The following is a 12,712-nucleotide window of genomic DNA, read 5'->3' on the forward strand; positions in this document are numbered from 1 at the left end:
TGTCTCTGCAATCCTTGAAATGTTACTTTGCAATCATTATCCCCTGCTGGCAAGGACTATTAAAATGTAATAGCTTCGCCGTGCTCTTAACATCGCATTCAGATCAAATCAAAGCCAATTTGGGCTCCTTCTGAGCAGTTGACGTAGTGCGCCTTAGAAATGGAGCTACAACTGGTGGGCCAGAACTGTGTGGTATTCACACAGTGCCCGGGTGAGCAGGACAATGGCTTCATCCTCAAACATTCTGCCGATAACGCCTCAAGCCTGACAAATAATGTGTCAAATGGCTTGTAAAGAACAGTCTTTTTCTTTTTCTTCTTGGGTGCGCTGCTGATTTCCTTTTGAATGTGTTTTTCCTTACCGCTCGCTGAAGTTTGTCCCACGTCTTTTGTGATTTATTGCCAAGCTTTTTCCCACCTTACTAATGTCATGGAGTAATACACATTTTGTTTCTCTGTCTACGCTGCTTTTCATTTGTTTTGTTTTTTTCTTGCTGAAGTTCAACTCAGCAGCATCAATTACCCATAAAGCACCTGTCCTGACACTGTTATTTATCCTCCTGTCTGCAGAAAAGCCAATGGCGCAGGGTCCCCCGGGTGGCGTTATCGGGATCCTTGGAGGTGTCGTTGCCATCGGACTCATCGTCGGCGTGGCTGTTACTGTTTTCATGGTCCATCGGCGGCAGCAGAAGACTCGCACTGAGACGGATAATGACCTGTGAGTACCGCGCCTCTGCCAGAGAGTGTTGCAGGGGGCTGGATAGGTGGTAAGATTAGGTGTGCACTATACGGTCAGCCCACAAGAGAGAAACACCGTTCTGTTTTCCAATTGTTCAGCGACCTTACTCCAAACCTATTCAGTCACTGTGAGGGACGATGGTAGTTCACTTTATGACAAACTGACTTTAAAAAGCAAGTTTATTTTTGTTTACCACAGCTAATACTATTGATGATTGTCATGGAAGCGGCACGTTAAGTAGTTGCTTGATTGCAATGTGGGCTGAAGTGAAGCTCATTTCCCATCAAAAGACCATTGTTTTAATCAGGACTGATTGCTGGATCACTTGCTTCAGTCTCTCTGTGGAAAAGCGTCACCTACTATGGAATGTGTTTGTGTCCGATATTATCAGGAAGTGAAGGGAGATCTTCCTGGAGATTCTCAAGCAGGTCGGAGGTCCAGCATCTAGGCTCTGTCTATCTAGGCTAATGTTGTTTTGGGGGGATTATGCATATTAATTTTATTAGTAAAAATCACTAGCAGATCAAAGATTTAATGATTCTTTTCTGGAAACATGCAGGGATAAATTCTGATGCAAATCAACACAATGACACAGATTGTAGAACCGTTGTATTAAATCTGAGGTGGTAGTTAAAGTTTGAACCCTGCACAGGCAATGACATGTAAATTGAGTTTAAAATAAAAGCTCCTTTGTTGCATCAATTAAGCCAGTCAGATTGCTTTTAAAGATATATTTAGAGGCCTGGTCTCTCCCCTGCTGTATTTACTCAAGTCTCTTCTTCCCGCAAACTAGGAGTTGCGGCAATTTTGAACATTGCCAGCTGCTGTCCGTGCACAAAGAAAATCCCAACTATATTCACGTGTCCTTACAAAGGTTTGTTTCATACACCTGGTTACCACGGTTTCCACAATGCCTTTGGCAATTCTGGCTATGGAAGACGCTAACCACCTCCCCATGGGAGTGATGTTGTTGTATGCAGGAGCTGGCTATGTTCCTCCCTGGGAATATTACCAAAACAACTCAGGCTGGGGGTGTACAGAACCTGGCTGAGTGTGCGCATGAGCCGCTAATCAACTTACATGATGAGCTCATAGTGCTTATTTTAGAGCCCCCCCCCCCACCCTCTTAAGAATCTCAAAATTGATTTGATATTCAAAGGAGTTTACTGTTTTTGGCCCCGCTGCTCTGCGGTTGCAGCAGAGCAAAGCAAAGGGCCCAGCGGCAAACCGCAGATAGCACGCCGCTTCTACCTCTGCCTGTCACCGATGCTTTTCAAGACCAATCGAGCACACAGACTCTTACCACTCCCATTGCTTTCTGTCTCCTCCTCCCCTCCATGCTAATCTCTCTTTCTCTCTCACTTTTTGATGGCAAAGTTTAACTGCTCTCTGTTTCCCACTCCCAACCCTCAGCATTGCTGTTGCTGCTGTGGCTGATAGTTGTGTGACACAGGCTCCAGAGAAGCCAGAGTCCCCTACAAGGAAAGTAGAGGCACCTGACCCCAGTCTGTCCCCCGTCGAACCTTGTCCTCCCGGATCCTCTATTCTGTTGCCCGCATGCAATGGTGGCCTGCAAGTGACTTACTTGAGCACGCCACTGTGAGCACTGAGAACAGACAATCGACACGATTCACTCACCAGGCATTCACACCCAAACTGGCACCTGGAAACGCCCGACAAATGGAGACGTTTGAAGTGAAATTGAAACGTTTCCATTTGACGCGGGACCAAAATAAATCTAGCTTGATAAACAAGTATGAATGGGAATTAATATCCATGAAAACAGTGCCAAGATAAATCCAACTCAATTAAGTCTTTAGATCAAATATCCAGCTCCACTCAGAGTTTATCAGATTGGATGGAGCTTGGATAGAACAGAACACTTTTAAGAGTTTTGAGATTGAACAAAGAGTACATATCAAATTGCCATTCAGAGGGAAATATGTAAGCTCATTGGGTCTTTGTTTCACATAAGCTGAAACTCACTGACTCTGTTAGCAGACCACATCGTGCAACCCTCCTCCTCCTCCTTCGACTCGTACTCTATCCCCTCCCTTTTGTGTGCATGATTGTCTTCAACTACGCATGACAAGAGTTCTAGTCGTGTCGGTGCTGTATAACTGTTGTCATTGCCCCCCGTCCCCCGTCACTCGTAGCTCGGCATGTAGCGGGATGTGAATTAAAGCTCCAGGTGAATTTCTGTGTCCATCTTCCTGTGGCATGTCGTCAAAACATGTTCAGTGTCTTATAAAGAAACAGTTTTCTCTAAATGTCTGATTATGCCATAGCAAAAAGGTTGCGGGCAATTGTGTGGGGGTTTGTTTAACCGTGGAGCACCACCACGAGACATTCATAGTTTTATATGATTGTCAGGGTAAAGGGTACGCATTTAGCCAGACTGCTTAATTCTGCATGTTGATGAGCCCGTTAATCAAGCCTGATAGCATGGCTGGCTGCACTGCCAGTCACGCCTCTGTTTGCCCTCACAAAGCAGCACATGATGTGACTTGAAATTGGTCAATCCTAATAAATCACTGGCCCTTCAGAGGCTGCACTGGCACAATAGTCGGCTGATTATCAAAATAGATGGGGAATGGTCCAAAGCGATGTTCTCGGAATAATGTGTTCATCTTTCTGTCCTGTGGCCTCGCGTGATGTATGACCTCCAAAATGCCGGAAAAACACTGCCAAATGTGGCAACCGTCCCCCGTCCCCTCGCCCCCCCTTTACCCCCACCACCGCCTTGGCAAAAATGAATTTACTCGCTAGTGTTCCTGACGTGCAGCTGGTGTTGACACGGTTGCAAATTCATCTTTGGCATGAATCCTTTGGATGCCAACTTCCCCGGCCCTCATTTACTACAATATCAGAAAAAAAATCACATGCAGAATGTTTGAGGGGGATTTAATTATGTGCAGGACGACATTGACGCCGAACAAAATCAACTCTGTTTTCTCGACCTAGGTGCAAATTCATCCTCCTTAAGGGGCTGGAAATTGTCTCCCAAGGAATGAAATGTAGTGCCATTGTTCTTTTTGGACACTTGAAATTACTGATAGACTCTCCAGTGAAGTAAAAGTGAAGAAATGGGATCGTCGGAGTCATAAAGATAGAGTATTTGTTCAGTTTCAGGGACAAAACTGTGAGAAGCAATTGATAGCGGTATGACCTGTACTTGTGTACCCTTTGATTTATAAACCGATCACCATTGCTGTGTGTGGAGACCCTTTTTAAAATGTGATAAATGGTAACTCATTATTGCACACCTTCTAGCTAAAAGTTGTAACCAAAGTAGGATTGTCTTTCTTGTCTGTGTGAGTCAATCACCTTGGACATGCTGTCCCGGGTGTGCATCCAAATCATTCACTGTTGTTGTTTATGAGTAAAAATGGAGCTTGGATTTCTCTGTACAGAATGTTATACATACAGTACAACTGTCTAGAACGATTACCTTGATTTTCATGTTCTTTTGTAAAGCAGTGTATGTAATCTAGCATCAATGCCTGGGGTGTTGGAAAACATTTGAAAATTGGTCGTCTTATTATGTGTTTGTAAAGTTAAATGTTCTGAATAGCAAAATCCTTCCTCCAGCAAAAGAAATCATTTTTGATAAACGTGTCAAAGAACGAAAACAGAAGTCATTTGGTTTTATTCTTGTTTTGTTCTTTCTTCTCTTGTGAGAAAAGGAAAAAGAAGAAAAAAATAGAAAGCTGAGTTTGGCGGGGTAGTTGTTGTCCGCCTATTGAGAAGATTGGAGCGAGACAAAGCATGAAAGTAATTGCCTTCTAAAGATCAAATCACATTTATCCCGTCTTGCAATTAAAAGTATCATTAGCATTTAAATTGCCAAATAAGATTGTGATCAACAGAAATCAATGAGACCACAGAAGATCAGCTCAAACACTTCACATTGTTTTCCACCAGCCCGGCTGTGGTCATACTGCGTATTTTTAATCCAAAAGCTTCTGGGGATGCGACACTTCACTTTCTTTCATATGCAGTGGACAGCAAGAGTCTTTTTTCCTCAACCCCAGATTATCTGCAGCTCCAAAACCGCCTCGTTGATTCAGAGGCTCCTAACAAAAGGGTTACTTTTCTCTTGTGAGTGCATTGTAAAAGTCATTTTCTTTGCTGTAAATCTTCCCCAACAGATTACTCTTCAGTTTAAGGATTAGTTATGTCTTCTCCACGCTATCCCCCTTCAAATCTTCCCTTAAGCTGCCCTGAGCCTTTTGTGGCCAACAGAGCGAGGAGGAGCGAGGTCTTCAAGGTGGATGTCTGAGTAGTAAACAGTGCAAACTTGAATGTAGCTTACGGTTCCCTGCCCCGATGCTTGCTGCGATCCCTACAGGCCTGTGGTGCTTGTCAGCTTTCATTAGCGTCTGTGTCTCACAAAGCCAACGCCCACATGGCGCTTGCATCACTCTCCGATCTGAGGAAGCCTACGTGCTGAGGTGCACACAAGGTGGTCAAGCTGAGACGTGCATCGCCGTACTGCATCGTACCAATGAGAGGGTCGGGTAAACAAAGGGCAAACTGCATAATCAGTTTAAATTTTAATGAATAGGCGGAGGAGAGGGGAAAAAAAGGCTAAATCTCCATGCTTCTATGCTCGGGAACGTTGAGACAAGCAAGGCTACATATATTAATCAACACCGTGCATGAGATGTTTATACATGTCAACATTTTATTCAGCTAGAAAAGCAAGCTTTGGGTGAAAAAGTCCTTTAATTATTTAGACAAAGTGAAACAAAATGCATTCCTGTGCAAAGCCAACATTCCCCAAGTGAGTCCTCCGATGACCCTTTGAAGCCTTTAATAAAAAACTATTTAAACAATAAAAAAATTGAACAACTTTAATCCGGTTTGTTTTAACACACCCATTTCAGTCAATTATTTATAGCTATATTATGTATTTGTAGCCGTAGACTATACATAAGAAGTACTCACCGTTATGTCAGTCTTTTTTTTGTAAGCAGAAGTGACTCGAGAGGGGGAACACAACCAAACAATAACATAGATACAAATTGAAAACACACCAGGAAAGGGCAAGGTTTCGAGCGGTAACACACCAACAACACCTAGAGCATACAAGGACTTGGTCCTGTTTACTGATCAATCAATCAATTGAGAAGTAGGCCAATTCTCTCATTGACTATACAATCTGACAAATCGGATGGCTAGTGTGTATATGCGTACTAAAGCTGCATTATTGTTCAGTACTTTTTAAAATGATTTCCCCACAATGCACTGCACAAGAAATATAGGAGCTTTCCTGACCTTGAAAAAAGAACACATTGGGACAGTGTCAGACACTCCGACTGTAAAGACAGTGTCAGGAACATCTTGACAAACAACAAGGTGATAATTATCAATTTCTATCATTCTATTTCTGAGGTAATCGGCTGAGATCTGACAATGTCAGTAAATATATATAAAACATCAGATGGAGCAAGAAACACAAGCTGAGAGACAATCACACCAGGTGGGAAAAAAACTGAAGAAGTGCCGCTCATTGTACCATTTATTACATATTTATTACATACATTTCATAGATTGACTTCTAGGCTCGCATACAGATATCGCTCACAATTATGGAGGATTTCACATCCAGCACTACCCCCTACCAAATGGTATTAATAATTTGGATAAATTGTCTTGCTTTTAAAAAAAAGGGAGTCTGATCACCTGACTAATAGTTTCTTTGATCTATTGTCCTTGTAGTGACAATGCGTTTTTATTAGCAGGTCTTAGCAGTTACTTTAATTGGCTTATCAGTATCAAAACAGCTGCTAAAAGTAAGAGCATGAGACCTAAAAAACTACTACAGCTTTTCCTTTAAATACACAAAAGATGTCACATCTATGAATTTTTAGATCAAGTTGCAGGATCATCTGAGGAAATAAAAACATAAAGTGTTTACCATAATTTGAGCATTTAGTGTCCCCTTTTTCAGTTTTTCTTCACTTGTTACCTACTGCAAGTGCTGGTCAGGAGGTAAGTTGATATCCTGCATACTAAACAGTGTGTTTTAAAGATGAGCTGTCTGTAGTTTTGGAGGAATCGGAATACAGCTTGAGTAGCTGAACACACGCATTGTGTCTTTGTCTTGGCACGTCTTGGCTGTATGTTTGTATGTATTTTTGTGCGCTCGGCACAGAAGCCATTTCATTAAAACCCCACAGTTTTTTTTTGCCACTATGTTTCAGTGCCAGTCTATCAAGTGACGACATGTACACTGACGGCCTCCCGAGGGCCGTGTTTGTGCGTAACCAGATTCTAAATGTGGCCCAATTGAATCAAGAAAGGGAGTTAAGACTGGGAGGAAGTGGCTGTTGTTTTGTGTTGCCGTCAGGAGATGAGGGAGCTCCTTCATGTTTGGTCAGCTCTGATAAACCCACTCTGCATAAGGGACCCCAAACAAACCACATATTTGAACAGGCTGCTTTGCACAATGTGCATTGAAATGCAATCAAAAGGAGCGTCCTGCAGAATCAGACATGGACACGGTACAATGAGTAATCCCAGCATGAAGATCTGCAACAGATATGTACTAAAACACAATGACATTTTGCACAGTGCTACCCAGTCTTTAAAATACAATGACCACTAGGTTGGAGCATGAGGTACACGTCACATTTTTATTTCAGCTAATTAAATAAATGACCACACACAGCGCAGGGACAAGTGAAAATTGTATTCCCTTTGTACATTTATTGTAAGCCGATGATCTTTTCAACTGTAACAGCTTTTTTTTTACTTCATCTTTCTCACCTGTACCAGAAAGCAACGGATTACAATACCTTCAAAATGAGTTCGCCTCTGTTCTGCAGGACTCATAATTATCCGTAAAAAAAATCGAATCTACACCTCCATCCTAAACGTAACAGTTAAACGTGTTAGAAGAGGATGCCTCTCCTCGGAAAGGATCTCTGAGAAAAGGGTTTTCTCTAGACGATGGGAGGATGCCGCGTGCCGCCTCTGTGCTGCAGGCGGGCTGAAGAGGGTGCCACATGAATCTGGCAGTGGCACGGCAGCTCTATCTAGAGACAAGGTGATACGGACTGGAAATAATGAGCGTGAAAGAAAGCGTTAAGGGGTGCACTCATGCACAGATTTTCTGCACATTAAGAAGCCCGCTTGGCCTTGCGGAAAGGTCATGTTATTCAATAAGGACGTGAACCAGTGCGAATGGGAGGCGGGAGGAGCCGCAGATAATGCGCGTAGGTACACAGATCAGTGCCTGTGCTCCACTTGATTATCTTTGATCACTCCTGATATCGTGTCAGACCGGGACAGATGACATCTGACTGCCAGCATGTTCGAGGGAAAGGATTTTCTTTGTAGCGATTTCCCAGCCACAACCCCTTTCGCTTTGTTGTCTGAAATAATTATACAGAGGCGCTTCTAACAGTTTCAACATCAAGCATTTCAATTACAGCTGTCCGTCTCGCTCACAATTAAGGTTTTTTTATTTTTTATTATCGTGTGTCAGGTTGGTTTCTGTCTCTTCATTGTCTATATGAAGGGTAATAGTTGTTAACTGCGGTGCTAATGGCGGCATGCAAACAAGTTCAAGGGGTTTGCTTGTCATGGCTTTGTTCTTCCTCAGGTGTGTCAGCAGAAAGGGTGGGGTGAGCGTCTCGCGGGAGGGCTTAAGGGAGGCTGTGTGTGTGTGTGTGTGTGGAGGGGGTGCCAGGGATCCAGTGGAAGGCGGAGTGCAGGACTTGCCTGCTGAGGTCCCTGTCGCAACACCAAGGGACGACGTGTCAAACAAACAGCCTCTGCACAGCGGGGCAGGGTGTTTGTACGAGCGGCGCCCTAGATGAGGCTCGATCCACCCTGAGGACTTGACTCACACATGCCCTTCTCCCTGCCCTCCTATACTCCCCCCATCCCCATCTCCTCACCTCAGTGTCCAATTACAGCCCACTCTCATTAGCACAGTGTCTCTCCAGCGAGAGCCTTTGAAAGGGCAGGGGGAAAGGCTGGTTCCGCCGCAACAAAGCCGCCAACACGAGATCTATCAGAATCCGAGGAGAGAGTGGAAAAAGGCAAGTGCAGGCAGGACTTCTCATTATAGAGTGCTGTGGAAGGTGAGGGACAGAGGGAGTGGCGATCCCCCTCTGTGCTGAGTGTCATGTTATCTTTTTGCTCTCTTAACAGGACCGACCTTCCACCTGCCCACAAGCCAGCCCCGCCCCCGCCCAAAAAGAAGAACAGCGACATGAAGGGACACTTGACATCCGATGACATCCAGGTATGATGTCTCCCTCCTTTTTTTCTATTACTTTTGCCCTTTCTGGCTATTCTTAAGTCAACAGATAAATAGATAAATCAATCAATAAAATCAATCAACATATATATAAGAAAGTGGTACAAAACTTTACCTTCACTTCACCTACTATACTTCCACTTAATTATTTTGTATTTGGCCCTCATGAGATGAGTGAAGTAGCTTTAGTCTGATAAACAGCTTCATTTCACAGCAGTTCAGTGATTTAGTTTTTTTTCAAACCACAAGATATGTATACTGGATTTGAGTGAGCAGTTTTATAATTAGTCAGAGACAAACTGAAATGTCAGCATTGGGTGGATTAGTGAGGAGAATCTACTCATATAAGTGTTTTCTCAGAACACTGATCCGTGGCAAAACACTTGCCACCACTGCAAAAAGCCTTGTTCAGGCCTCGGCTGCTTTGATGCTCAGACACGCAGATGATTGTACAATTGCACAAACAATGCGTTCAATACATCCTCCTCCTTAAGTTCTTTTCTGGAGGGTTAAATGAAGCAGGAGACACTGTCTGTATCCTGAAATATCTCTACTCCTCATGCAATCTGGTTGCTACTGTGTTCACAGCGGAAAAGTTACAAAACGGAGTATACTCAACAGCATATGATACCATTTTGGAGTGTACTCAATCCTGGGATGAATTCAAATTAATTGGGGAAGGTGTTGAGACACTTCTGGAACAACTCCAAATAGTGGAAATCTTTTAATTTTTACTACAATCCCCTGCAGTATAATCATTTCACGTTCAGTATTAAACACTAAAGTGTGTTGATTTATTCTACACCGCAAACCACTTTTTCCAAAATAATCTTCACAATGCATATGTAATATGCCGCTCAGTTCATACCACCATACTATTTAGTTCCAGTTATAGTCTCTCTCAATACATAATGTGTCAACAGAAATATGTCATAAAAAGCACTATGTGCTACTGCATCCGGTCACATTTTGAAGATGTCAAGCCAGCATGCTCTCCTGGCTGTCCTGAGTGAAGGCAGCTTCATTGCCTTTGCAATTTGCTGACCTGATGCTCGGTTCTTGAATTGGGTCAAATGATTTTCCTATAGGTCTTTGTGAAGAATTATTATTCTGTCAAGCTTGTATGAGGATGCCATCTTCCTATACTGTACTTGACTATTTAAATAATACAGAGTCGGTTCCATGTGAATGATTATAAAAGTCTTAATTCTGTCCACAGAAATGACATGACATAAACATGACATGCCAACAACACGTACAGGCCGTAGTAATCTTCCTCAGACATTAAGGCAAGGACTGGGGTACAGCATCATTGACGATTCCAAATTGGGGAGATAAAGGGGAAAAGTTATTACGTCAACGCAGATGTATAAGCACGGCCAGGCTTTTATATCCAACTTTATGAGACTCTTCATAGTTCCAAGGTCAAACACCTGGATATCTGGGCAGAAAAGGTAATGAAGAGAGGGGAGAGTAATGTGCTCTCCTCCCTGAACTACTATGTAGGAATTCTCAGTGATTAGTGGACAGATGAGACCCTAATACACACTTTACAGGATCTAATGTGTTGAAATTTATTGAGAAGATGCTTGCCCAGTAAGCCGGCCTCCGGAAATATAAAAGTAAGCAAAAGAAAGAAGTATAACAGCAGGTTCACGACGGGTAACTCACGCATGAATGAACAATGATCACTGATGCGTGAACAATAAGCACCGCTGTTACACATGTGGGCATATGCAGGGACAAATATTAACCGACCAGATACCTTTTAGGTTTCTCACTGTCCGAGGCTGTAATTCCTTCTGAACAGCAGGTCGTGACCCATTAATGGCTGTACCTTCCATGTGCATTCGACATCCGATCCAAGGAAGTTTGAAAAGGATTCAGAGTAAAAGGTTGTTGAAGGATAATCTGAGAAACATCTTTAAATCACAGACCATAAATTGCTTTAAACTTCCTCCATTCAACTGGTAGTATTCATTATGCAAAAAAATGTCAATCATCTTGATGAGCTGCTTCTTTAAAAATACTGAGATAGTAAGCTTCTGTGTAGCCAGATCATCTATTATAATGACATTATTCAATTTATTGTCCGTGTATCCTTGAGCTGCTAATTTTCTATACTTTCCTAATGGTTTGGATGATAAAAAGTTACCAGATCGAGGTCGCTCCAAAGAGTAGTTGTATCTTTCATAACAAATCCCTATCATAATGTAAAGGGTATATACTGTGTCTCTCATACAAAGAAACAAATGATTCATGATCTTCAATTCACTAAATGGAAACTCAATAGTTGTTCCCTTGTGTTCAGAGAAAAATTGCTCAAGGCTCAGTTCAAAACACTGAACAACATCGAAAACCACATTTTTGGAAAATAATAAGTTTGGATTACCAATAAAAGAACTCACGGATACAGCCCTTTATTAGGAAATGTTGTATATCCTATTCTTGAATTTGGACCCTGCGAAAGCTGAATAACACAGCTTTATTTCAGGATGGGTTGCTAGGTGACCGGGCTGGAGAAATTGGCAGCATTGTGGATTTATCATTGCCCAATGCACACAACAAAAACTGACGACGCAGCCAAAGTAACTACATCTGCGCCCACATCACAACACTCGGTGTGCATTGGTGTGAGGTGGACTCCAGCCAAGTAGACAACAAGCATCCAGGAGGCCGATGTCTTTATGCCTCAAATCTTTCAAGCCAGCTAAATACATACGACTTGTGGCATTCAGCTCACAATTCAACCACTAAATCCTTTTATTTTTGATGTACAGTTATATTAATGGAAAAGCTCAACCTAATGCATATTGACTACATTTTTTGCTATTTTTGATTGAAAATATGCATAAAACAGCATTAAGAATTTTAGAGCTTTTGAGTTGTCAAATTCAACAGCGGAAAGGTGCAAAGGGGAAACGCATTGTTCAATACCTATTATATGAATCTTACATTTATCCCGTTGATAACTTCATTGTTCTGGACAACTCTAATTTCCCTCATTCACTTTTGGTTCTTTTCATAGTGCAATGCCGCAGCACTGACAAATGTTTAATGAAAATCTTTTAGTGTTCATTTGCCACTTAAATATTAATTCATTCCTTCATGGCTTGAAAGGTCTCTAGGACCTGTTGTGAATATCACACTTTAAAACAAAAAAGCTTTCAATGCCCCCCCCCCCTGCCTACGGCGTCAGTCTTTGCAATGTGATTATGACAGGTTAATTAAAAGCATGCTGCGTGGAAAATTTGCCCCCATCCCACTCAATACGTTACTTCCATTTTGCTGAAGAAAACGTCACATCTGCACCTTCAATTCCGAGTAATAAAAAAACGTAGCAGTCCTCTTGATTATGTATTTCCATGTCTCTTTCCAAAAAAAAGCCTAGTAGTGTTATTGTAGAGTAGGTGTTTGTTGTTTATATATATATATATATATATATATATATATATATATATATAGTATGAATAGTTCTGGTCTATTCTAAAACTAATTTCCAACAGTAAGATGCAATAACCAATTTATTTTAAAATTCAAATGTACTCTAATATCGTGTCAAACTGATCTTATTTCATATCATATTACCATCTTTAACAAACTTTAGTTTTTGTCATTTTCTGTTTGAAATGAATTCAATGTCTTCTAGATAAATCTTTATTTATTCAGACTGTTTTCCACAACGTGTAACACTTTGAA

At 41.9% G+C, this 12,712-nt stretch overlaps 1 protein-coding gene across 3 annotated transcripts in view; it reads left to right on the forward strand.

Moving 5' to 3' along the window:
* The first annotated feature begins 572 nt into the window (after positions 1-572).
* The window catches only part of LOC119222863 (uncharacterized), a 28,226-nt gene continuing 16,086 nt past the window's right edge, over positions 573-12,712 (forward strand). For all 3 annotated transcript variants that reach the window (XM_037479823.2, XM_062561254.1, XM_062561253.1), the window contains exons 1-2: positions 573-717; positions 8,905-8,998. In XM_037479823.2, coding sequence (XP_037335720.2) covers positions 578-717; positions 8,905-8,998 — 234 coding nt within the window. In that variant the 5' untranslated portion in view covers positions 573-577. The remainder of the gene's footprint in view (positions 718-8,904; positions 8,999-12,712) is intronic.

This window comes from Pungitius pungitius, chromosome 3 (assembly GCF_949316345.1).
Source record: "Pungitius pungitius chromosome 3, fPunPun2.1, whole genome shotgun sequence".
NCBI lineage: Eukaryota > Metazoa > Chordata > Actinopteri > Perciformes > Gasterosteidae > Pungitius > Pungitius pungitius.